The sequence below is a fragment of the Ranitomeya imitator genome, chromosome 7 (genome assembly GCF_032444005.1).
Source record: "Ranitomeya imitator isolate aRanImi1 chromosome 7, aRanImi1.pri, whole genome shotgun sequence".
Classification (NCBI taxonomy): domain Eukaryota; kingdom Metazoa; phylum Chordata; class Amphibia; order Anura; family Dendrobatidae; genus Ranitomeya; species Ranitomeya imitator.
The window spans coordinates 198,311,817-198,337,995 of record NC_091288.1 but is presented as its reverse complement, the minus strand read 5'-3'; the positions used below and the strand labels follow the sequence as shown (position 1 = coordinate 198,337,995).

Below are 26,179 nucleotides of genomic sequence, written 5' to 3'. Positions count from 1 at the left end.
GGGGAACCTGAGGAAGCAGTGGACTGAGTCTGGTGTGGAAACATCCAGAGCCACCGTGCACAGGCGTGTGCAGGAAATGGGCTACAGGTGCCACATTCCCCAGGTAAAGCCACTTTTGAACCATAAACAGCGGCAGAGGCGCCTGACCTGGGCTACAGAGAAGCAGCACTGGACTGTTGCTAAGTGGTCCCAAGTACTTTTTTCTGATGAAAGCAAATTTTGCATGTCATTCGGAAATCAAGGTGCCAGAGTCTGGAGGAAGACTGGGGAGAAGGAAATGCCAAAATGCCTGAAGTCCAGTGTCAAGTACCCACAGTCAGTGATGGTGTGGGGTGCCATGTCAGCTGCTGGTGTTGGTCCACTGTGTTTCATCAAGGGCAGGGTCAATGCAGCTAGCTATCAGGAGATTTTGGAGCACTTCATGCTTCCATCGGCTGAAATGCTTTATGGAGATGAAGATTTCATTTTTCAGCACGACCTGGCACCTGCTCACAGTGGCAAAACCACTGGTAAATGGTTTACTGACCATGGTATTACTGTGCTCAATTGGCCTGCCAACTCTCCTGACCTGAACCCCATAGAGAATCTGTGGGATATTGTGAAGAGAAAGTTGAGAGACGCAAGACCCAACACTCTGGATGAGCTTAAGGCCGCTATTGAAGCATCCTGGGCCTCCATAACATCTCAGCAGTGTCACAGGCTGATTGCCTCCATGCCACGCCGCATTGAAGCAGTCATTTCTGCCAAAGGATTCCCGACCAAGTATTGAGTGCATAACTGAACATTATTATTTGATGTTTTTTTTGTTTGTTATTAAAAAACACTTTTATTTGATTGGATGGGTGAAGAGTATAAGCCGAGATTTTCAGCCCAAATTTTTGGGCTGAAAGTGCCCCTCTCGGCTTATACTTGAGTCACGGTAGCTGTGGGGTCGGCGGGTGAGGGGGTGAGGGCGCTGAGGCATACTTACCTAGTCCCAGCGATCCTCGCGCTGTCCCTGCCGTCCCACGGTGTTCTGTGCTGCAGCTTCTTCCCCTCTTCAGCGGTCACGTGGGACCGCTCATTACAGAAATGAATAGGCGGCTCCACCTCCCATAGGGGTGGAGCCGCCTATTCATTTCTCTAATCAGCGGTGCCGGTGACCGCTGACAGGAAGAGGCTGCAGCACAGAAGACGGGGAGGAAGGCAGGGAGCATCAGGATCGCTGGGACTAGGTAAGTATGTTATATTTACCTGTCCACGTTCCAGCCGCCGGGCGTCGCTCCATCTTCCCGGCGTCTCTGCGCTCTGACTGTTCAGGTCATAGGGCGCGATGACGCATATAGTGTGCGCGGCGCCCTCTGCCTGATCAGTCAGTGCGCAGAGACGCCGGGACCGGACCCCGGAACGAGATGCCGGGAGCTGCAATCAAGAGAGGTGAGTATGTGTTTTTTTTTTTATTGCAGCAGCAGCAGCGGCCATGGCACAGATTTATGTGCAGCATCTATGGGGCAATATGAACGGTGCAGAGCACTATATGGGGCATCTGTGCAGCATCTATGGGGCAATATGAACGGTGCAGAGCACTGTATGGGGCATCTGTGCAGCATCTATGGGGCAATATGAACGGTCCAGAGCACTGTATGGGGCATCTGTGCAGCATCTATGGGGCAATATGAACGGTGCAGAGCACTGTATGGGGCATCTGTGCAGCATCTATGGGGCAATATGAACGGTGCAGAGCACTGTATGGGGCATCTGTGCAGCATCTATGGGGCAATATGAACGGTGCAGAGCACTGTATGGGGCATCTGTGCAGCATCTATGGGGCAATATGAACGGTCCAGAGCACTGTATGGGGCATCTGTGCAGCATCTATGGGGCAATATGAACGGTGCAGAGCACTGTGGGGCATCTGTGCAGCATCTATGGGGCAATATGAACGGTGCAGAGCACTGTGGGGCATCTGCGCAGCATCTATGGGGCAATATGAACAGTGCAGAGCACTATATGGGGCATCTGCGCAGCATCTATGGGGCAATATGAACGGTGCAGAGCACTGTATGGGGCATCTGCGCAGCATCTATGGGGCAATATGAACGGTGCAGAGCACTGTATGGCACAGCTATGGGGAAATAATGATCTATTTTTATTTTTGAAATTCACCGGTAAATGCTGCATTTCCACCCTAGGCTTATACTCGTCAATAAGTTTTCCCAGTTTTTTGTGGCAAAATTAGGGGGGTCGGCTTATACTCGGGTCGGCTTATACTCGAGTATATACGGTATTTATTTACACTGTCAACCTATGTGTTACCATGAGTCACCTTATGGTTAGTGTACAAACACGTTTCCGTCTCCTGGTGTAGCGCCCCTGTTTGGTATCTCCCCTCCCTTACCAGATGGTGTACCTTATCTCTAATAAATACGTCATTATCTAATTTGGGCATGTATTCGGTTTCTTTTGTTCTTTTTCTACGCTTATAAAACTTCCGAGTTGTCCTTTACTCTGTCCATGGTGGTATATACGGTAGCTACAACTGATTAATTTTGTGTTGTATAAAATTTTTTGCTTTACTGTTTTATTTTGTACGTATAACTTGCCTTGAGTTTTGTCCTAGGTTACTGAGTAGCTGTAGGATGGCTTCTGGGTCCCAGTAGGCCACTGTAGGAAAAAGAACAGGTCGGATCCACTAAAAATTACGGCACAAAAGGCATTTTTGCAGTGAAATCTACAGCAGAAAAGTCCCTTAAACTTCCACATCAGTAGCAATCTGCATCGTGCATTTCTCCCCCCCATAAGGTGGCTTTGACGTCCTGCAGCAGTGACAGGGGAGTTTCGTGTAAATAGTCGCTGCTTTTCGACAGGGAACATTTTATGTTATCCAAATCCATCTTCTTTATGACCCCAGTGGCCCATTCTTGTGGGCGCTCCTGCCGGTCCCCAGCACCGTCCCCGCCTGCCATTTGCTTCTCTTTTATCGTGTGCTCCAGCCAGTCTCTTCCATGCTCTTCGGAGGGATCGGTGTCCCCATTGCACAGTTTGGGCTTCACAGCGAGAAGGATTTCACACGCCTTTAATGCCACTGGCCGGTCACAGTCACACAGACAAGTCAATAAGGCTTGAAAAAGCCCGACTCGTTCACATGTAACCAGAGCGTCGGAGATGGAACCTGAGCTTCTGCTAGATGGCAGCCCTATAGTGTAAGGGCACGTTAGGGATGGTCCCATCTCCAATGTTTGGGACATATAGGAATCTGCCAGGTCCAATGCGTTCACCTTCACCTCCCAATCCAAGTCACTGCACGTCCTCTCCAGAATCTGGGACAGCACGGTGTCCGAGTCTTGGAGTTTTTGCATGTGACCATTCCTTAGCCAATCAGTAAACACCTTTACCACCGCCCTCCTGGGGAAACCTTCCGTGTCATGACATAGAATGTCCATTAGATGGGGCACCAAAGCCTGTAGGAAGGACACAATTATTGATTATTAAACTTCCATAGCATATCATCCCGCACCACAGCGAAGACACTTGAGGGATGACAGAGGCGGGTTATCACCACTTCTGTCTTCTCTTTTGCCACATATCGAAGTATCGGCATTGCTGAGGAGTATACTGGGCCCAGCGATCACGAGTCACAAGAGAGAGAGGAGAGGAGCGAGAGAGAGAGAGAGAGAGAAGCGAGCGAGAGAGAGAAGCGAGCGAGGAGCGAGCGAGAGAGGGAGAGAGGAGCGAGAGAGAGAGAAAGAGAGAGAGGAGCGAGAGAGAGAGAGGAGCGAGAGAGAGAGGGAGAGAGGAGCGAACGAGAGAGGAGCGAGCGCGCGAGAGAGAGAGAGGAGCGAGCGAGCGAGAGAGGAGCGAGAGAGAGGGAGGAGCGAGAGAGAGGGAGGCGCGAAAGAGAGGAGCGCGAACGAGCGAGAGAGAGAGAGAGAGAGGAGCGAGAGAGAGAGAGGAGCGAAAGAGAGGGAGGAGCGAAAGAGAGGAGCACGAGAGAGAGAGAGAGGAGAGAGAGAGAGAGGAGCGAGAGAGAGAGAGAGAGAGAGGAGCGAGAGAGAGGAGCGAGAGAGAGAGGAGCGAGAGGAGCGAGAGAGAGAGGAGCGAGAGAGGAGCGAGAGAGAGGAGCGAGAGAGAGAGAGGAGCAAAAGAGAGGAGCGAGAGAGAGAGAGGAGCGAGAGAGAGAGAGGAGCGAGAGAGAGAGGAGCGAGAGAGAGAGAGGAGCGAGAGAGAGAGAGGAGCGAGAGAGAGAGAGGAGCGAGAGAGAGAGGAGCGAGAGAGAGAGGAGCGAGAGAGAGAGGAGCGAGAGAGAGAGGAGCGAAAGAGAGGAGCGAGAGAGAGGAGCGAGAGAGAGAGAGAGGAGCGAACGAGAGGGATAGAGAGGAGCGAGAGAGAGAGAGGAGCGAAAGAGAGAGAGGAGCGAAAGAGAGGAGAGAGAGAGAGAGAGAGAGAGGAGCGAGCGAGAGAGGAGCGAGCGAGAGAGGAGCGAGCGAGAGAGGAGCGAGCGAGAGAGAGAAGCGAGAGAAAGAGAGGAGCGAGCGAGAGAGAGAGAGAGAAGCAAGAGAGAGAGAGGAGCTAGAGAGAGAGAGAGGAGAGAGAGAGAGAGGAGCGAGAGAGAGAGGAGCGAGAGAGAGAGGAGCGAGAGAGAGAGCGAATAAGGAGGAGGGCGAAAAAGAGAGATTTTTTTCATAGCAGTTTGGGTATCCATTATTGTCAATGGGGTTTGGGTTCTGTACATGTCAGGTAGCAGAACCTGAACTTCTCCCGATCCGCTCATTCCTATTTATGATCAAATAAATAAGGCAGCACTTTGTAGCGCCATAGCTTGCAAACATGAAATATGAAAATTGAATTGCATTATTGCACTAGAAATATGAAAAATTGAGAAAGCTTGGCACATAAATTGGCCAATTCATGTAAACCTGGTAGCCACGGTAAGGCGTTTCTCGTTACCAGGACCTAACAATGCCAATCCTCTCCAGAATAAAGGATTGTTAGAGAAACCTTACCCCTTAGACCCCAGTCCAGAGCCTCTCATCTAGCCAAATTAGTTCTCATGCTTCGCACTGACGAGGGCCAACAGCCCGAAACACCGTGTCTGCCAACTGAGATACTGATTTGGCTTTTATCCTAAGTCATATTGCACGACTTGTTAAAGGGTTGATTGTGACTTGTACGATCGCTACTTCCAACAGGTGGCGCTATAGAGTTTAAGGCCTCTTTTTCTCTGAAGAGGCAATTTGCATATTATATTTCCCAGAGGAGCATTGCACGGTGAATATGCCTCCTTACCTTGACAAGCCAGAGCTGGTATGTCACTCTCCATAAGGAGAAACGTTACCCCTTAGGGCAGTAATGCAATTGAATTTTCATATTTCATGTTTGCAAGCTATGGCGCTACAGTGTGCTGCCTTATTTATTTGATTATATACGAGTTGGTGACTCTAGGTTAGCACCGTTCATACCTAGTCTATGTTTGGATCTGACGGTCAGTTTTTTGAAATTTGCATCCTTATTGTGAGTCTACTGACCTCACATCTTAAAGTTTCTGCAGATCTAGACTCGCCGGCAGCCTCGGTGGGAGTGATATTAACAATCTGACCCACGCAGGTTACAGCACTCGCACGAACGTAACTCTCCGGGTCCTTCATAAGATCCAAAACAAGCTGGGGAAGTCCAGAGCTGATCAGTACTTGTACAACATCCGCGCGTCCTGGAACCAAAGTGACAGTGACTGGATATTACTATATATTCTGCCAGAAAGCATCATTTCTAGGAAATATGCTCTGCACACAACATAGAGCTATATGCTGCCTCACACACAGTGGAGCTGGCTGTACCCACGCTGGCACAGTAAGGCCTTCTTCTGTCTGGTTTATATAGAACAGACAGTGCTGGTCTGACGGTGAACATCCTTCACACTGACTAGAGTCGGTGGCTGGTACTTGCAGTAGACATTTATGATGACATATTATGATGGAATATAGGCTGAACTGGATGGACAAATGTCTTTTTTCGGCCTTACTATTTTACTATGTTTTTTACTATGTTACATACACCTTCTGTCATTCCAGACATTGCCCGTGGTAAGAAAAGTACAACATTTATATCAAAGTATGTTTAAATTCTATTAAATAGCAATTACAAACCACAACTACAAAAAACAAAAACAAAAAAAAATCTCTGACAAAGCTACAACGAAATGCGCGTCGGGGCAGTGTGGTCTTTATGCATGATGGCACATGCTGGGTATAAGTTGCATTATAATCTCAGCTGATACTTTATACTTTATGAGCGCTAATGTAGGGGTCTCGTAGCTTACTAATTTGATTTCTCCTAGTGATATGATCGATAATTTTATCATCAGTGCTCTATTTATTCGGGGACTGGTTATACTACAGCTATTGTGTGGTTATACAAAGTCTATGTTTTTGTAATCTGTAAGGACTATATTCCTATGCCCCTATTACTTTGTTATATTGCCTTATTTTTAGTGTATTTCATGCTATTTATTTTCTTGACCACACTGCCCTTTTTTTCTTTTTATTTGGGTTTTTATGCTTTTAATATTTTTGTCTTTTGTAGTGTAGTAATAAAGTTTAAACATCCTATGATATAAAGTTTGTACTTTATTCTATGTGATTTGGTGGTAGTTACAGGGTTATGTATTGCTTTTTTTAGTACCCCCAAAATCTAATTAAATTAGTTAATTTTCCAGTTTTGGCTATTACCTCCCTATGGTTAAGACTGGCACCATTTCTGAGCGAGCCAATTTAAAAAAAAAAAAAAAAACAAGTTCAACCCCTTTAAGACCAGATGTCAGAGCCACTTGCTTTAGAGCTCACAGACAGATCTAGTGACAATTACGGAGGATTTGTGCACCTTTTCTCACTCTGTAAGATGCTTCATATAAACTAGTACGAAGCACCTGTAACTGCGGCCCTGAGATCTGCCGTCGGTGTCCTATACTCTGGAGTAGATCGCATTGTGCAAGATCTTTTTTTCCAGTCATCGCCTCCTCTTCTCCCGACTGTAATTTGTGTAAAAAACAAACTCTACTGTACTCACCCTCCCCAGGTCCAGTGTTTAGTCTCCAGATATCCGTTACCGTCTGCAGTCTAACATCACGTTAACGGCGCTGCAGCGGAAAACTGAGCTGAGCGGTCCTGCGTAGGTTGATGGCACAAGCCGCAAGGAATGCTGTCAAAGAGACGTCAGCGATGCAGAAAAGAGCGGTGAAGACTTAACATTGGACCCGGGGAGGATGAGTAATACATATTTTTTTTTGTAAAACAAAATTACAGCTGGGAGACAGGTTTTCTTGACTTCGTTTTGGTTATTCTACATGCATCTCCAGCTTTGCAAAATTCAGTCTGACTGTGTGTTTAAATTAAGTCACGTGGATTCCTGTGATTAACGGGACTTAGAGATAACACAGAGGACAGTGAAAGTAAGAAGTAGAACCAAACCCAGAACCTTAAGGCACCTAGACCTTTAAAATGTGGGTGTAGGCGATATTAACTTTAGCCAATGAGGTGTATGTATGCTAATGCAAGCACACACGGAAAGAGAAGCTGAGCCAATGATATTGCTACGTTGTAGGTCCAGTAAATGCCTACCATATTTTCCGCCTTGTAAGACGCACTTTATTTCCCCCAAATTTAGGGGGAAAATGGGCGTGCGTCTTACAAAGTGGATATACCGCTTACCGTTACAGGCTGGGATAAGGGGGTGTCCGCCGCCGCAGTTGTCCGCTGCCGCCCGCCACCGCTGCTGTCCACTGCTGCCCCGGGTGATGCTGGAGGCTCCGATGCTGCAGGGAGCTCTGGCGACATTTTGTGAAAGACCAGAGCCCCCCGGCAGTTCATCCACGCTTTCCTGTATGACTAACTCCGGGAAAATGGCCGCCGGAATCTCGGGAGATGAGATTTCAGGGCTGAGATCTCATCTCTTGAGATTTTGGTCCCAAGATCTCCATCTGTGCATGCGCCACCTCCCAGCGGCCATTTTCCCAAAGTCCACCGCACAGGAAAGCATGGACGAGCTGCCGGGGGCTCTGGCCTTTCACAAAATGTCGGCAGAGCCCCCCCGCAGCACCGGGGACAGCCCTGCAGCACCGGAGACAGCCCTGCAGCACCGGAGCCCCCCTGAGGACCCCCTCATCTCAGCCTGCAGCACAGGAGCCCCCCTGCAGATCCCCTCATCCCAGTCTGCAGCACAGGAGCCCCCCTGCAGACCCCCTCATCCCAGCCTGCAGCAATGCTCCACTCCTGCCTCCAGCAACGACCCTGGGACCCTGATCCACCGCAGCCACAACCCCTGGTAAGCAATAAGACGCATGAATTATAAGAAGCCCCCCCAATTTATTAAAAAAAGTTTTTTCCTATTTTTCTCCTCAAAATTTGGGGTGCGTCTTATAATCCAGAGCTTCTTACAAAGCGAAAAATACGGTATATAGCGACGAAGGATGTAATAAACAGAGTTCTGTTCTGATACTAAGCGCGTCAGCGTGGCTCTCTCCCTGTGCGTACTTGGATTTTACAATTTAATATGGAGCAAACACAACGTCCAAAAACTGTCTGATTAAACAGACACTGTCTTTTCAATAATATTTGCACAAATCTTTCAGGCATTGATCAAGGTGGAAACTACCCCATGGGAAAAACCCGCTTTCAGAACCCAGGATTCAACGGCTATGCCGTCAAACACATGGCCCCTGAGTTCTGGTGGTAGATCGGGCCCTGGGAAAGTAGATCTGGACGATCTGGTAGGCGCCAAGGAACGTCTGCGATGAGCTGGACCAGCTCTGCATACCACGCCCGGCGAGACCACTCCGGGACGATGAGAATTACTGGGACACCCTCTGCCCTAATCTTCCTGATGACTCTGGGAAGCAGGGGCAGGGGGGAAACAGGTAAGGGAGGCAAAACTGACTCCAAGGAAGGACTAGCGCATCCGCCCCGATTGCTCTGGGATCCCTGGACCGGGCCACAAAATGAGGTACCTTGGCATTGAACAAGGAAGCCATCAAGTCTACATCTGTAGTACCCCAACGAAGGCAGATTTGTTGGAATACGTCCTGATGGAGAGACCACTCTCCTGAGGCAAGACCTTGCCGGCTGAGGAAATCCGCGGCCCAATTCTCCACTCCTGGAATGTGAACGGCCGATATGACTGAGTGGTTGTATTCGGCCTAGCGAAGGATGTGCTCTACCTCGAGCATTACAGCTCTGCTGCGGGTACCCCCCTGATGATTTATATAAGCCACAGCCGTAGCAATGTCAGACTGGATTCAGTTGGGGTGGCCTGCTAGGAGATGATGGAACCGCTTTAGAGACAGCCGAATCACATGCAACTCCAGGATATTGATTGGAAAACGAGACTCGTGATGAGTCCAGGTGCCCTGCGCAGTGTGATTGCGAAAGACCGCTCCCCAGCCTAGGAGGCTGGCGTCGGTAGTGACTACCAGCCAATGGACTGGGAGGAAGGACCTTCCTTGGAGAAGAAAGGATTGGAGCATCCACCATTGGAGTGTCTGCTTGACCCGAGGAGAGAGAGGACACAATCGGTCGAGGGAAAAAGAACTCCCGTCACATGCGTCCAGCAGAGCGTGCTGGAGGGGACCGAAGTGTAGTTGCGCAAATGGAATCGCCTCCATTGCGGCCACCATCTTCCCGAGAATCCTCATGCCGAAACAGATGGAACAGGAGGACGGCTGAAGAAGGTTCCAGACTCCCTGTTGAAGAGCCAGGACTTTGTCCCGAGGAAGAAGCACCAACCCTAGGGAGGTGTCGAGGGTCATGCCCAGAAAGGAGATCCGTTGAGCTGGAACAGGAGATGACTTTTTAAGTTTATCAACCTGCCCAGCCGAGAAAGAGTATCCAAGGAAATGTGGACGCACTCCTCGCAGGCTCGGAAAGATGGACCTTTGACCAGTAAGTCGTCTAGGTAGGGAAGCATGACTAGACCCCGAGAATGCACAATGGCCATGACCGAAGCCCTGACCTTTGTGAAAACTCTGGGGGCGGTGGCGAGGCCGAAAGGCAAGGCCGTGAACTGAAAATGTTCCTCTCCGACGGTGAAGCAAAGAAACCTTTGGTGAGGTGGGAAGATTGGGATGTGCAGGTACGCATCCCGGATGTCGATGGATGCTAAGAACTCGAATATGGTTGGGGTCTGGATCCCCTGGATCTAGACTGTGTGGAGCGGCCCCTCCAGGAATGGTTGGGCCTGTATGAAGCCTGAGGGGCTTTTGTCTCTGCCGACGCGGCGCCCCAACCAGGGGAACTGGCTGAGGAATGCCATGCGTAAGATACACGAAAGGGCAGAAAACGAGCCTGCGGCTGTCGTCAGAATGGTTGCCTGAATCTCTGCTAGGGAAGGGAAGTACTTTTTGCCTCCGTAGGGTCTGAAATTAGTTTGTCCAGCTTTTCCCCAAATAGACGGCCACTGAGATATGGCAAAGACGTGAGGGAATTTTTAGATGCAGAGTCCGCTCGCCAGTTCCTGAGGCATAGCGCTCTTCTAATTGCCAAAGCGTTTGAAGCCGTAAGTGCAGAGCAGTTCACCGCATCCAGGGAGGCATTTACTAAGTAATCGCCAGCCAAGGAAATTTGATTTGCTAGCTCCGCTATGTCAAAAGGAAGGTCACTGTTCTGTAAGGCCTTATGCAGAGAGTCTGCCCAATAGGTTACGGCTTTGGCTACCCAGGTAGCAGCGAAGGAGGGAAAAAGTGCAGAGCCTGATGCCTCAAAAACTGATCGGGTGAGACTGTCAACTAGGTGGTCTGTGGGATCTTTGATAGAGGATCCGTCCGGCACGGATAGGATAGTTTTAGAGGACAAACATGAGACAGGAGGATCCACAGGAGGGTATTCTGTCCATTGTTTGCGAGGATCAGGAGAAAAAGGATATTTGGACTCCAGGGATCTCTGACCCTGAAAGCGTTTGTCTGGATGCTCCCTATGTCGCTGAACTATGTCCTTGAACTCCGGGTGATTGGCAAACACCCTGTGAGTACGTTTGGTCCTTTAGAAAGACACCAAAATATCTGTACTGGAGGTCGCCGGTTCCTCATCAACCTGAAGAGACTGGTTGACGGCCTCTATGAGACTATCTATAGCAGGGGTGTCAAACTGCATTCCTCGAGGGCTGCAAACAGGTCATGTTTTCAGGATTTCCTTGTACTGCGAGGGTGATAATTTAATCACCTACACACATAATGATTGCAGCACCTTGTGCAATGCTAAGGAAATCTTGAAAACACGCATGGTTTGCGGCCCTGGAGGAATGCAGTGGGATACCCCTGATCTATAGTGCTGTGATAACCTGGTGACTCCAGATCTAGAGGCCCATCAGACTCAGGATCAGAGTCCTGGTCGGAAGAGGTGCCTGGGGAGCGAGAGCGGGAAGAGGAGCTAACGGATGCCGAGGCACCAGAGAGCCTGGGGGAGGAGCTACGGACACGCTTCCTAGATGGCAGCTTGTGCTTAGAATGAGAGCGGCCCCTGCAGGCTGAAGATTCCGCAGCCGTAGGGGAAACATCCTGAATAGGCGGATTAGTGGTCCTGCTCCTGGTTGGATCCTGGAGGGACTCGATAGCTTTAAGGTACCGTCACACTCAGCGACGCTGCAGCGATATAGACAACGAGCCGATCGCTGCAGCGTCGCTGTTTAGGTCGCTGTAGAGACGTCAAACACAGCAACTCCAGAACGATGCAGGAGCGATCCTGTGACGTAACGGCGACTCACTTATCGCTCTCGCAGGTCGTTAGCTCCATGTAAAACATTGCAGGCATCTTTTGCATTTGCTGTCAAACATGACGATACACGCCGACCTGACGACGAAATAAAGTTGTGGACTTCTAGCTCCGACCAGCGATGGCACAGCGGGATCCAGATCGCTGCTGCGTGTCAAACACAACAAGATCGCTATCCAGGACGCTGCAATGTCATGGATCGTTGTCGTTCTCGTTGTAAAGTTGCTTAGTGTGAAGGTACCTTAAGTCAAAGAAGCCATAGATTGCAAAAGTGACAAAGCCCACTCAGGGGGACTGGTCACCGCGGGCTCGTTTGCGGCAGGAGGCTCCTGAGCTCATTCAGGGTCACAAACATTACAGAGCGGAGTAGTATACCCATTTGGTAGCTCAGCCTGACAGGAGGTGCAAGAAGTGAAGAACACTATGTGTTTTTGCAGACTTTTTGTGTTTAGGCAGAGACATGTTGTCTGTTAACCTCCGTGCAGGGCTGTGGAGCACCTGTGCAGTTAGTAAAAAGCGGAAGTGGCTTGAAGTTTATGCCGAGACTTCTCCTACACTGTTACTGCCTGTGAAGATTAACACATCGAGTGCCGCTCAGTTCCTTTTCTGTGGGTCAGTAAAAAGCGGAGCACTGTGCAGGAGTATGAGGGCCTGTGTCAGTGTTCAGCACACCTACCCAGGTCCTGTGTCCAGATGCCGCACTGAGACCGGGGGGAGAGGGTGGCGTTGAGGCTCCTCGTTGTCCAAGATGGCCGCCGAGAGTTTGTGGGGCGCTTCTCGTAGTGGGCGGACCGTCGTGCGTGACACGCGCAGTGGGCGGAACGTGGCCTAGCTGAGGCCGCAGCCGGGGACTAAATTAGCGGTGCCCGGCCGCAAGATGCGGTCGGGCCTGCAGGGCGCTCGGGAGCCTCCCCACCCCTGCTAGACTCACCCCTTAGGTCCTCTTCAGGCGAGGTATGAGGGGAAGTGCAGTCAACCTCGATCGATCGAGGAGGTGGAGACAGACTGGGAAGCTCCTTGCAGCACCGCTGTTCTGCAGTGGTGGTGCAGAGGAAGGGTGGCTGGACTGTGCTCATGGGAAGATGGCCTCTGTGTATCGTAAGGGTTCACGCCCCTAGGATTTTAAAGGGCTAGTCCACGGCCGAACATCCCACGTCGCAGGAAAGGGTACGGGGAGTAAACTCGCCGTGTTCGCCTGTTGATGTTTTGGGGGAGATCGGCCCCCTTAAAAAGGTCCGTTGCCCCCTTCATCCTCTTGTGCAAAGTAAAAAATAAAAATAAGAACGTCTGGAAAAAAACAGACGCAGTGTGCCTCCTACGGACACTAAGCAAGAACTGGTATTATCCGGAGCTTGTGGGCGGTGTATACTGCAGAGGAGAAGCTAACCCTTTTTGTATTTACTTAGTGTCAGCCTCCTAGTGGCAGCAGCATACACCCACGGTCCTGTGTCCCCCAATGTGGAAATGGAGAAAGGATTATAGCTGACTTTGTAGTCTATGGAAGGAGGAGAAATGGCGTGAAGGAGAAAGCAAAGCACACAAACTAGTGATGTGTTTTAGGTCACTCGAGTCAAATTCACAGCTACACTGCTCAGTACTGCTGGATAACGGCCTCTCTGCTGTTGCTTCTGACCATTGGAAAGAAAGGAAAGCAGAAATCCCTCATATTTGTTTAAATGGGAGATATCACAGCACCTAGTCTCCACCCAGTAGCTCAGAGACAACTGAAAACTATCTTTACAATGGCCAAACAGTGCTACTCCTCATGTACACACAAAACAGCTTATTCTGAACCAGCAATGACGTAGGCTTGTTGCCCACAGTACTGCTTAGCCTTACAAACTGGATTAAATCCCTTAAAGCGAATCTGTCACCTCATTTTTCATCAATAAGCTGCGCCCACCGCCATCAGGGGCTTATCTACAGCAATCTGTAATGCTGTAGATAAGCCCCCCATGTAACCTGAAAGATAAGAAAAACAAATTAGATTATACTCAGCCAGGGGCGGTCCCGCTGCTGTCCGGTCTGATGGGTGTCGCGGTCTGGGTCTGGGGCCTCATCTTCTTACGATGACTTCTCCTTCCTGTCTTCACTCTGCAGATCCGGCGCAGGCGTACTTTATCTGCCCTGTTGAAGGCAGAGCAAAGTACTGCTGTGCGCAGGCACTGGACTTCTTGGACCTTCCCCTGCACACTGCAGTACTTTGCTGCGTAGCAAACCACCCCATTCACTTTATACCCCCTGAAGAAGCAGCATAGCAGTGAAACATGCTGGGAGGAGCTTATAATAGATTTAATAGGCTGATATTATAAACACAGTACTGATAGCGTTATAAAGCATGAAGCTGGGCTTCTCGGACCTTTCCCGGCACCTGCACACTGCAGTACTTTGCTCTGCCCTCAGCAGGGCAGATAAAGTACACCTGTGCCGGAGCCATGGCGGGAAGCAAGGAAGGACATCATCGCATGAAGATGGGAGGCGCCGGACCCGGACCGTGACGCCCATCTGACCGGGACGCAACAGGACCGCCCCTGGGTGAGTATAATCTAACTTGTTTTTCTTATCTTTCAGGTTACATCAGGGGGCTTATCTACAACATTACAGAATGCTGCAGATAAGCCCCTAATGATGGTGGCCGCAGCTTACAGCAGAAAAATGAGGTGGGATTCCCTTTAACTACATACTGCAAAATGAAGCAGATAAACGAGATCTGGGCTTGGTCACTGTAAGGGTACCGTCACACTATACGATTTACCTACGATCACGACCAGCGATATGACCTGGCCGTGATCGTAGGTAAATCGTAGTGTGGTCGCTGGGGAGCTGTCACACAGACAGCTCTCCAGCGACCAACGATGCCGAGGTCCCTGAGTAACCAGGGTAAACATCGGGTAACTAAGCGCAGGACCGCGCTTAGTTACCCGATGTTTACCCTGGTTACAAGCGTTAAACTAAAAAAAACAAACAGCACATACTTACATTCTGGTGTCCGTCAGGTCCCTTGCAGTCTGCTTCCCGCACTCAGTGACTGCCGGCCGTAAAGTGAAAGTGAAAGCACAGCCGCTGTGCTCTGCTTTCACTTTACGGCCGGCAGTCACAGTGCGGGAAGCAGAGACGCAAGGGACCTAACGGACACCAGAATGTAAGTATGTGCTGTTTGGTTTTTTTTAGTTTAACGCTTGTAACCAGGGTAAACATCGGGTAACTAAGCGCGGTCCTGCGCTTAGTTACCCGATGTTTACCCTGGTTACAAGCGAACGCATCGCTGGATCGCATCGCTAGATCGCTAGATCGGTGTCACACACACCGATCTAGCGATGACAGCGGGAGATCCAGCGATGAAAGAAAGTTCCATACGATCTGCTACGACGTACGATTCTCAGCAGGATCCCTGATCGCTGCTGCGTGTCAGACACAGCGATATCGTAACGATATCGCTGGAACGTCACGAATCGTACCGTCGTAGCGATCGAAATGTTATAGTGTGACGGTACCCTAAATCCTTAAACACAAGGTACCTTTAACCGCAGCCATGATGCTGGTGATAAACTCCAGTGTAGTATCTCGGACCTCCCAAGTAGGGCTGCACAGACGCTTCGTTATCACTGGACACAGCCCTGCGACAGAAATAAAAGCTGCATAAACATTAGATCCCATCCAGTCGTCTAGCAGGTTTTACGTTGGATTGGTATCACGGTGCGGAGGATCTGCTGCCGTAATTCCACGACACCCTATTAGTCACAGACCTTGAAGAAACGTCGTGCCATCTGCCTGATGCTCATCAGATGCCTGCCAGGCCTGGAGCCACTTCAGCGAGGCCTGAAACGCCTTCTTCAGAACCTGCAGTAAAGTCAGTCTCAGTCAATTTGGGATTGTTTTTTATAGTCCAGTTTTGTAACGCTGCAGTCAGATCTGTCATCACTGTACGATCGTCTGGCGTCTGACCTCTAGGACCCCTCTATAATGGATGCAGCACTTAATTAGTATTATGGCTCTAACAGATTGTGCCTGTACAGCGGAGCCATAGTTGCTGTGTAGCAAGCCACCCCATTCACTTTATACCCCCTGAAGAAGCAGCATAGCAGAGAAACATGCTGGGAGGAGCTTCTAATAGTTCTAATAAGCTGATAATACTATAAACACAGTACTGATAGCGTAATAAAGCCACTCCCAGAACATTACAATTTGAACCCACTAAATTTATTCCTAACTCTTAATCTCGTAAGGTAACGTAAGTTTTCAACACCCACTAGAGAAAGGCCGGGTCATTATTGGGCTGTCGGGCCTTTTTATTGTATTTCCATCAATTCTTTTTCTGGGTCACAGCTATCTCTCTCTTTGCCAACAGCTCCATTCACGCTTAATATGGTGGCTATGTGAGCTTGCCCTGTGGCTACTAACAGTCCCGGTACTACAGAAATATTGCGCCGGATACACTGGATGAAGCATGAAGAACGTGGCTGCTGTACAACGGCGTCATCTATACAACATACCTGGGCAGGTGGCCATGTAGAAAAGAGCCACAAAAGTCACTAAAAAGGATTTTTGGCACCACTCACCTATCGATGGGTGAGCAAGGTTTGCCGATCAGGCAGATATTTGTACACACGATGCCATTGGCGGGACTCACTTCTCGAAATGGAAGTGAGCAGTGTGGGAATAACCCTTTAAAGGGAACCTGTCACCCCCCAAAATCGAAGGTGAGCTAAGCCCACCAGCATCAGGGGCTTATCTACAGCATTCTGTAATGCTGTAGATAAGCTCCCGATGTATCCTGAAAGATGAGAAAAAGAGGTTAGATTATACTCACCCAGGGGCGGTCCCGCTGCTGGTCCGATCAGGTCCGGAGCCTCCTATCTTCTTACGATGACATCCTCTTCGTTCCTTCACGCTGCGGCTCCGGCGCAGGCGTACTTTGTCTGCCCTGTTGATGGCAGAGCAAAGTACTGCAGTGCGCAGGCGCCAGGAAAGGTCAGAGAGGCCCGGCGCCTGCACACTGCAGTACGTTGCTCTGCCCTCAACAGGACAGACAAAGTACGCCTGCGCCGGAGCCTGAAGACAAGAAGAGCACGTCATCGTAAGAAGATGGGAGGCCCCGGACCGCGACGCCCATCGGACCGGACCGCAGCGGGACCACCCCTGGATGAGTAGAATCCAACCTCTTTCTCATCTTTCAGGATACATCGGGGTCTTATCTACAGCATTACAGAATGCTGTAGATAAGCCCCTGATGCCTGTGGGCTTAGCTTACCTTCGATTTTGGGGGTGACAGGTTCCCTTTAAATGACTATTATACTGCTCTACTGCTTTAAAGGGAACCTGTCACCCACAAAATCGCGGGTGAGGTAAGCCCTCCGGCATCAGGGGCTTATCTACAGCATTCTGGAATGCTGTAGATAAGCCCCCGATGTATCCTAAAACACGAGAAAAAGACGTTATAAAAGACGTGCATATTGGGATAGGATCTTGGAGATGGGAATACCCCTTGAGGCACAGAGGCTGGTAGCAATGTAGGACAATGTAAGCTTCTTACCGTGGGGTCCGTTTCCGGGTCCTCTAGATACGCCGTGAGCACATTACACGTCTTCATCAAAGTCTCCGGTTCCACTAAAAATAGTATTAATAGCGTTAATAACATCAGTGAATGGTACAGCAATAAAAATGGTCACATTATAGTGATAGATCACTAAGTACTATACTAGATGGTGGCCCGATTCTAACGCATCGGGTATTCTAGAATCTGTATGTAGTTTATTTATTTAAGAATAATGCAATACACATGATTTGGCCGGCCGGGCGCAACCATTCAGCGAAGCGTGGTTTAAATCCCGCGCCAATTCGTAGCCAGACTGCGACTGTCACTGATTGATTGGGCGCGACCAATCAGTGAAGCCAGGGCCGGCTCTAGGTTGTTGAGGGCCCCGGGCGAAAGAGTCTCAGTGGGCCCCCCTCTTTAACACATACCATGATTCATGATGCACAGATACAGCAGATAAATATAGCACAGCCACGTAGCATATAGCACAACCACTTAGATTATAACACAGGCCACGTAGTATATAGCACAGCCACGTAGTATATAGCACCGCCACGTAGGATATAGCACCGCCACGTAGCATATAGCACCGCCACGTAGCATATAGCACCGCCACGTAGCATATAGCACCGCCACGTAGCATATAGCACCGCCACGTAGCATATAGCACCGCCACGTAGCATATAGCACCGCCACGTAGCATATAGCACCGCCACGTAGCATATAGCACAGCCACGTAGCATATAGCACAGCCACGTAGCATATAGCACAGCCACGTAGCATATAGCACAGCCACGTAGCATATAGCACAGCCACGTAGCATATAGCACAGCCACGTAGCATATAGCACAGCCACGTAGCATATAGCACAGCCACGTAGCATATAGCACAGCCACGTAGCATATAGCACAGCCACGTAGCATATAGCACAGCCACGCAGCATATAGCACAGCCACGTAGCATATAGCACAGCCACATAGCATATAGCAGTGTGGGCACCATATCCCTGTTAAAAAAAAAAGAATTAAAATAAAAAAAAAAAATAGTTATATACTCACCTTCCCCGGATCCAGCCCAGGCCTTTAGCGATGCTCTCGCCAGGTCCGTTTCCAGTGATGCTTTGCGGCAATAACCCGTGATGATGTAGCGATCTCGCAAGACCGATACATCACCTGGGGCCATTACCGCAAAGCATTACTCGGACCGGAGCATCGCGAGGAGCGGGAAAAGCTGCCGGAGACGCAGGAAGGTGAGTGTATCACATTTTTTTTTTTTTATTATAATTATTTTTAACATCATATCTTTTTACTATTGATGCTGCATAGGCAGCATCAATAGTAAAAAGTGAAGCGGTGTTTAAATCCCTCCCCCGATATCGCTGATTGGTTGCGGCCAATCAGCGACGCAGGATTTCCGTTACAAATAGACGGAAATGGTCTTTAGACAATTAAATATATATATATAGATAATGATTGGTCTCACATGGCCACTGGGAAAGACCTCCGATCGCATCCAGCGCTGACCTTTGAACTCGATAAGACCCTATCAGCGATCTGCCTATAGCTAACCCTGCAGGAGCGGAACAAACCGCTTGTCCAATGCAAAAGCGGAGAATCAGCACCACCGACCTCAGCACATCACTATGGGGGACCGGCGTGACCAGACAGTCCTGAAAAAGAAGGGAACAAAATCAATGTGACGGGTTTATAAAGGGCCTGCACTTGTTTGTCTTTCGAAAAATCTGATTAATAATGTCGCCATTGAGACCCTGTTTTTGGCCATCAGTACATTGTGTAAAGGCAGATTCACACAGGCCCACGTACCCGGAAAACAAGCATTTGTAAGAGCGCAGATCCCCCATGGAAAGATGACCCCGATCAGCTGACAAATTAATAAAGTGCAGATAGTGTGAACAAAGCCTTACTGCCCTAGTAACCAGATTTCTGCACACTGGTAGAGACGTAGTAACACCGGAGTAGGATCTCGTGTCTCATTGTACATTACCATGTCACACAGCTCAGCCACATGGCTCAGGGCCTGACATAAGAGGCCGACGAATGAGGGCTTCTTAGACAGGAGATTCTCAATAATGGCAGGATCCGGCACAGGCTCCTCAAGAAAACCTGATAATAAATGGGATGCGTCACAAGAAAATTACCTATTATTTAAAAAAAAATTACATTGTTTTATTATTTTTTTTTTTTTTTACATTTTGTTGTCACACTCTAGTGAAATAAAATCAAAATATGTATAAAAAAAAAAGGGATTTTTGTGTACTATCCGTAAAAGCCTTTTCCCCGAAACATTTTTTGGGGGACACAGACCGTGGGTGTATGCTGCTGCCACTAGGAGGCTGACACTAAGTGATACAAAGAAAGTTAGCTCCTCCCCTGCAGTGTACACCCTCCTGCTGGCTCTCAGCTAACCAGTACAGTGCAAAAGCAGTAGGAGATAAATAACATATGAGCGTATAGCATGTCACATTATATATGAGAGTATAGCATGTCAAATCATAAAACAAGCATAAGCTAATAACAGGGTGGGGTACTGTGTCCTCCAATGAATGGCTCGAAGAAAAAGATTAAGGGGAGTACACAAAAATCCCTATTTCTCCTTCGCCTCATTGGGGGAAACAGACCGTGGGACGTCCCAAAGCAGTCCCTGGGTGGGGACAACATCAGATCAGGCCCTGTGTAACCGCTACTTACAAGTGTGCCACCGCGGCCTGCAGAGTCCGCCTGCCCAGACTCACATCTGTGGAAGTCTGGGAATTATAGTGCTTCAAGAGTGCATGCGCACTGGACGAATCCGCAAGCTTGCAGGCATGCTTTACAGATGCCTGATGCCTAGAACCCAAGAAACCTCGATAGACAGGGAGATAGATGTCAGCCTAACATGGAAGGACTCCTAGATGGTGTAACAAATCCACCAGGCTAAAATGGCCGATGAAACGGCTAAACCCTTCCTGCAACCGTCAGAAAGCCTTCTTTTTACCGTCAGGAAGCCAAATTAAAGTGTCCAACCTTCAGAAGGACGCCATCCTCGATACGTACCTACTCAGAGCACTCACTTTGTCCAGAATATGGGGAACCCATTCAGTTTTGTGGACTGGTGCCGAAAGAGATGAGGGAAGAACAATGTCCTCATAACAGTGGGAATACAATACCACCTTGGTAACAAGGGACAGTGATGGCCTGAGGACAACCTTGCCTTGAAGGTAATAAGGGAAAAAAAAAGTCTGAAAATAGTGCGGCTAGCTCCGAAGACTCGTCAGGATGAGGAGATCGCAGAGAAAAAAGGGCGATGTTCCCTGATAGTAAACTCTGTCCGGATCAAAAGGAGTTAACTGTACGACTCCCAGGACTATTAAGGAATCAAAGATCCAACGGTATGTGATAGGAAAGAACCACATGTGAAAACTCCCTGTGAGGAAGTTACTACTTGCAGTTTTGTTGCAATAAGACGGAAAAATACTAGTTCCGCAAACGAAAAAACCTGACGTGCTCAGTGCGGATCTCCCAGGATCACTGGGGCCCTTCCTGCTTCCAAAAAGATCTCGGAAGTAGTGGAAGAGAGGTTATGGAAACTAGTGCCATGGAAGAACCAGAGCATGCACTGCGATGGCTTTTGGATCTCGAGGCCGAACTATGAACTAGAGTACATTGGCGTTCAGTCTGGATGCCATCCGAGCTACATCTGGAGTGCTCCAGAGAAGGAAGATCTGATGGAAGACTTCTGGGCAAAGGAATTTTTGAAGAGGGAAAAAATAGGAATGTGAAGGTAAGCATCCTGAATGTCGGTGGATGCCAGAAACTCCACCTTTTTCCTTTGAAGTAGTGGCTGAGCAGAGGAATTCCATCCGAAGAAGGGGGACCTTGTCAAGCTTGGTAGAAGTTTGAGGTCCAGGATCGGTCTTACTTTTCGGTCCCCTTTTTGAAACCAAGATCCCTTAGATCTAGACCGGCCTGGTCAACTCATCCACTGCTGGTTGGGTCTATAGGAAACATGCGATCCTTTGTTCCTGCGTGGGGAATGCTCCCAACTTCTCACCGAATAACCGATCACCCTGGTGAGAGAGTGATATCAGAGGCTTTTTGAACGCAGAGTACTCTTCCATTCTCTGAGCTATAATGTCCTTCTGAGTGTAATGGCATTTGCTGCTGACAGCGCCGCTCAAGTAGCCGCATCCGAGAGGCATGAAGCAGCTAGTCTTCCACTCAAGAAATTTGATTGATCAGCTGTACTGTCTTCGGGAAAAGGTTACTGTTGTGAATCAAGGAAGTTAAAGTCTCTGACCAGGAGACTATTGCTGTAGCAACCCATGCGGCGGCTAAGGAAGGGTAGAGCGCTGAACCCGAGGCCGCAAGACGGAACTAACCAGATTTGCTATCTGACAAGTCTGTTGTATTTTTAATTGATGACCCATCGGGCAGGGATACTGGAAGGTATACCACAGGAGATTCTACTTAAGCTGCCAAGTGGCAGAATGCACAACTGCATCCGGAAGGTCAGGAAAAGCAGTCTCTTGCAATCGCCGCTCTCTTGACGGTGTGGAGTTAAAATGATGAACCCTCGATCCACCATCTTTTAACAGGGAAGTGGAGAGGGATCGCCTGCCTTATTGCATCATCTGCTAAATTGTGGTGATGCAGAGGGGGAAGTTCGGACGCCAAAAAGGATCCTCTGTACATCCACAGAGTTCAGGTCTCCGGGTGGACAGGGCTGGTTGTCTGGCGTTAGGCCTGGCTGTAGAAGATACATGGAGGCGACAGTCAGTGTGCTCGTCTATTGATGGTGTGGGGAGATCGGTGCCCTTTAAAAGGACCCGTCGCCAGTAAGAATTAGACCAGGCATGGCATCTCACGTCTTAGGTGGGTATATGTGGAGGGGACACCCCGCGTGCTTGCACATTGGCTGAAAAGGGATACTGCGCTTGCAGAGGTTTCTGTCCAGTGAATCGCTTATCCGGACGCTCCCTGTGAGGGTGAATGGCAAATGCTCTGCTGGGAGTTTAGTTTCCTCATGAGGGACACTGCGTGATCTAGAGTAGAACCGAAGTCCTCGTCAATCTACAGAGATTGGTTAATGATATAAATAGGTGAATCCATCCTTTTCTGAAGCTCTGGTAAGTCCAGAACCAAGGCAATATCCAATCCATATTCAGAGACTTGTTCTCAGCAAATCATTGGTGAGGGATCAGGAAATTAAACTTCCGTTTTCTAGACGCCTGTACATTTCTAGAAAACTTGCGGCCCCTGCTAGCCGACGGCTCGCATGAAGGAGAGGGACGATCTATATCGTTCCTGCAAGCACTCCGAGCCAGAGGGTTCACGGAGGGATTCAATAGGTACTCTGGGATCAGATGGGGTCGGCGGCGGAGGGCTCCTGAGCTCATTTAGGGTGCCCGGTTTAGGACTGGGCATGTGCTTTTAAGACAGGGAATATTGGTCATATGCCTTTAAGACCAGGGGAAACTGGTTCTGTGCCTTTAAGACCAGGTAATATTGGTTATGTGCCTTTAAAACCAGGAAATGCTGGTCATGTGTCTTTAAGACCAGGGGATACTGGTTCTGTGCCTTAAAGGCACATGACCAGCATTACCTGGTCTTAAAGGCACAGAACCAGTATCCCCTCAATCCACCATCCGTTTGTTAGGGAGGTGGAGAGGAACCGTCCGCCTCCTTGTGCCATCCGCTTTCACAGTGGTGGGACAGTGGGGGCTGCTCGGACGCCATGGAGAGGGGCCTCTGTACATCCACAGAGTTCAGTCCCCGGGAGGACAGGGCCAGTTGTCCGGCATTAGGCCTGGCTCCAGGAGAGGATACATGGAGGCAACACTCCATGTGCTCGTTCGTTCAGGGTGCAGGGAGATCGGTGCCCTTGAAGGAACCCATCGCCCCTAAGAATCAGGTCAGGCGCGGCACGTCGCAGGAGAGGATATGGGGAGGCAACACTCTCTGTGCTCACTTGTTGATGGTTCTGGGAGATCGGAGCCTTGAAAGGATCCGTCGCTCCTTCGCTGTAGAAAGTAAAATCAAAAATGTAAAAGGTAAAAAAAAAATAATAAAGAGTTTGGGGTCTGAGTAGCAGACCAGTCTGTGTGCCTCCTACAGACACTAAGCAAGAACTGGTTAGCTGGGGGCCAGCAGGATGGTGTATACTGCAGGGGAGGAGAGAACTTTCTTTGTTTCACTTAGTGTCAGACTCCTAGTGGCAGCAACATACACCACGGTCTGTGTCCCCCAATGAGGCGAAGAAGAAATATAAAAAAATGTGGGAGTTGTCACAGTGGTCATTGAGGCCATGTCTGTTCTTCAAGGAATCTCACATGTACATTAGCAGCAATAGACTGACTGTGACAGTATCTTTTGTAGTGAAGCATCTAATGAGCGTGTGTAAAAGTCATTATGAAGAAAGAGGGAGGAAGTGAGCTGTGACATCCTCTATTATGATAGGCGGATCCTGTGCCATCAGCTGTATGCAGAGGTGTTACCTGTCATTCTTATGGAGGAGTCTAAAATATCCCCTGTGGGCAGGGATAAAATTGCATGTTTTCTAAAGTTTTTTTTTTTTTTTTTTTTTTTTTTTTTTAAACAAGCACAGCACAACCCATACCTGGTTGTCCAAAGTCTGTAGTTGACACCCTCAGCACACTGTCTAATGGCTGAAGTAGCACACACACAGCGAGCTGGCAGACATCCGGCGGACTGCAAAGAAAACATAGAATATACAGTACCAGTAAAAAGTTTGGACACACCTGTTCATGCCATGGTTTCCCTAGTTCATATCAGAATGTGGACACTGTAGATTCAGACCGAAGGCAGCAAAAACCACAAAGGAACAAATATGGAAACAAGGAGTCAAGAATCGTGTGAAACAAACCAGCTTATGTGTTACACCTTAGATGATGAAATTGGCTCTCACCAGGATCGCTCAAGGAAAGAAAGACCAAGAATTGCCACTGCTGCAGAGGACAAGTTCATCAGTTACTGGTGTGAAAAAAACACAAACTGACAGCACCTTATATAACAGCCTTATAAACGATGCACAGACATCAAGTAGCAGACATCTCAACCAATGCCATGCCAATACATGCCAATACATCTCAACCAATGTAGAGAGGAGGCTGCGAGAAGAGCCTTTATGGTCAAACTGCTGCAAAGAAACCACCACAAAGAGGAAAAAGACCTGTTAGGGCTGAGCAGCACCTGGATTGAACATTAGATCAGTGGAAATTTCTACTGTGGTCTGATGAGCCAAAATTTGAGTTTTTTAGAACCAACCGTTGTTTCTTTGTGCGATGTAAAAAAGGTGAGACGATGGTTTCTACATGTGTGGTGTCCACCGTGAAAAATGGAAAGGAGATGTAATAGTGCAGGGGTATATTTGCTGATGATTTATTCCAAATTCTAAGTACACTTACCTAGTATGGTGACCATAACATTCTGTAACAACATGTCATACCATCTGGTCTGTACTTAGCGGCGGGATCATTGTTTGTGCTGCAACAGGACAATGATCCAAGACGCTCCAGACAAGTGAAGGGTTATGTGACCACGAAGAGGGATGGAGGCTATGACCAACCACAAACCCTTTACCTCAACCCAATGGTTTCACTTGGATTGGATGCAGAATCAAGGCAAAAACAGCAGCAAATACTCAGCTTCCAACAATCTTGAAGGAGTTTCCAGAATTGCTATTCCAGGTGATGACCTGATGAAGCTGCGGGAGACAATGCCAAAGGCGGTGTGAAGCTACCACAAGAGTAATAAGGGGGGGAAAGGAATCTACATATTCTGAGTTTGTTTCACACGTGTTTCATTACACATATATTTATTAGGGATTCATGCTTTCAAGTTGCTGCTAGAAACACGAAACCACAGGGTTTTTACACCAAAACAAAATAGTGTTTATTTTCACAGGTTGCACAGCACCAAAGACAAAACCATGAAAATAAAATCCTTAGCCTTGTCCAGTTGCTAAATAAACAATACAGACCCTGGATACTCAGACAAGATTGAGCTAGTCTCAGTTCGGTCACACTAAACAGCTATTGTCCATAACAACCAGTGATACTTGGTGCAGACGACCCTGTGCAGCCTCTTCCCAGAGAGATTCTGGCTTTCTGTCTCTGCAGCTCCTACACAACCCACTGTGCACAGCTTCCCCCAGCTGACTGACCAGTGATCACTGGGCCTGGTGCTAGTCATAGCTATCCAGGTGCATGTAATCAGGACCTGTAGTGCTAGGATTTAACCCCAGATTATCTATTATTGCCGGAGCCTTAACCTCCATGACTAAGGGTACCGGTACAGCCGGGACCAGCTGCTTCGAAAGCATCACCAAACCAGGGATTCAAGCTTCAGGAGGCTAATTTGCATATTCCAGGTGCCTTCTGGGAGAAGCGAAGTCTCCCTAAGCTAGAAGATCGTTGGGTACAGCCGGGACCAGCTGCTTCGAAAGCATCACCAAACCAGGGATTCAAGCTTCAGGAGGCTAATTTGCATATTCCAGGTGCCTTCTGGGAGAAGCGAAGTCTCCCTAAGCTAGAAGATCGTTGGGTACAGCCGGGACCAGCTGCTTCGAAAGCATCACCAAACCAGGGATTCAAGCTTCAGGAGGCTAATTTGCATATTCCAGGTGCCTTCTGGGAGAAGCGAAGTCTCCCTAAGCTAGAAGATCGTTGGGTACAGCCGGGACCAGCTGCTTCGAAAGCATCACCAAACCAGGGATTCAAGCTTCAGGAGGCTAATTTGCATATTCCAGGTGCCTTCTGGGAGAAGCGAAGTCTCCCTAAGCTAGAAGATCGTTGGGTACAGCCGGGACCAGCTGCTTCGAAAGCATCACCAAACCAGGGATTCAAGCTTCAGGAGGCTAATTTGCATATTCCAGGTGCCTTCTGGGAGAAGCG

At 48.8% G+C, this 26,179-nt stretch overlaps 1 protein-coding gene across 1 annotated transcript in view; it reads right to left on the bottom strand.

Moving 5' to 3' along the window:
* Window positions 1–1,140: 1,140 nt before the first annotated feature.
* The window catches only part of BRAT1 (BRCA1 associated ATM activator 1), a 35,677-nt gene continuing 10,638 nt past the window's right edge, over window positions 1,141–26,179 (bottom strand). The window contains exons 7-14 of the mRNA XM_069734342.1: window positions 23,884–23,975; window positions 19,273–19,391; window positions 18,751–18,937; window positions 17,266–17,339; window positions 15,479–15,572; window positions 15,251–15,349; window positions 5,505–5,686; window positions 1,141–3,440 (exon numbers count right to left, since the gene is read on the bottom strand). Coding sequence (XP_069590443.1) covers window positions 2,742–3,440; window positions 5,505–5,686; window positions 15,251–15,349; window positions 15,479–15,572; window positions 17,266–17,339; window positions 18,751–18,937; window positions 19,273–19,391; window positions 23,884–23,975 — 1,546 coding nt within the window. The 3' untranslated portion in view covers window positions 1,141–2,741. The remainder of the gene's footprint in view (window positions 3,441–5,504; window positions 5,687–15,250; window positions 15,350–15,478; window positions 15,573–17,265; window positions 17,340–18,750; window positions 18,938–19,272; window positions 19,392–23,883; window positions 23,976–26,179) is intronic.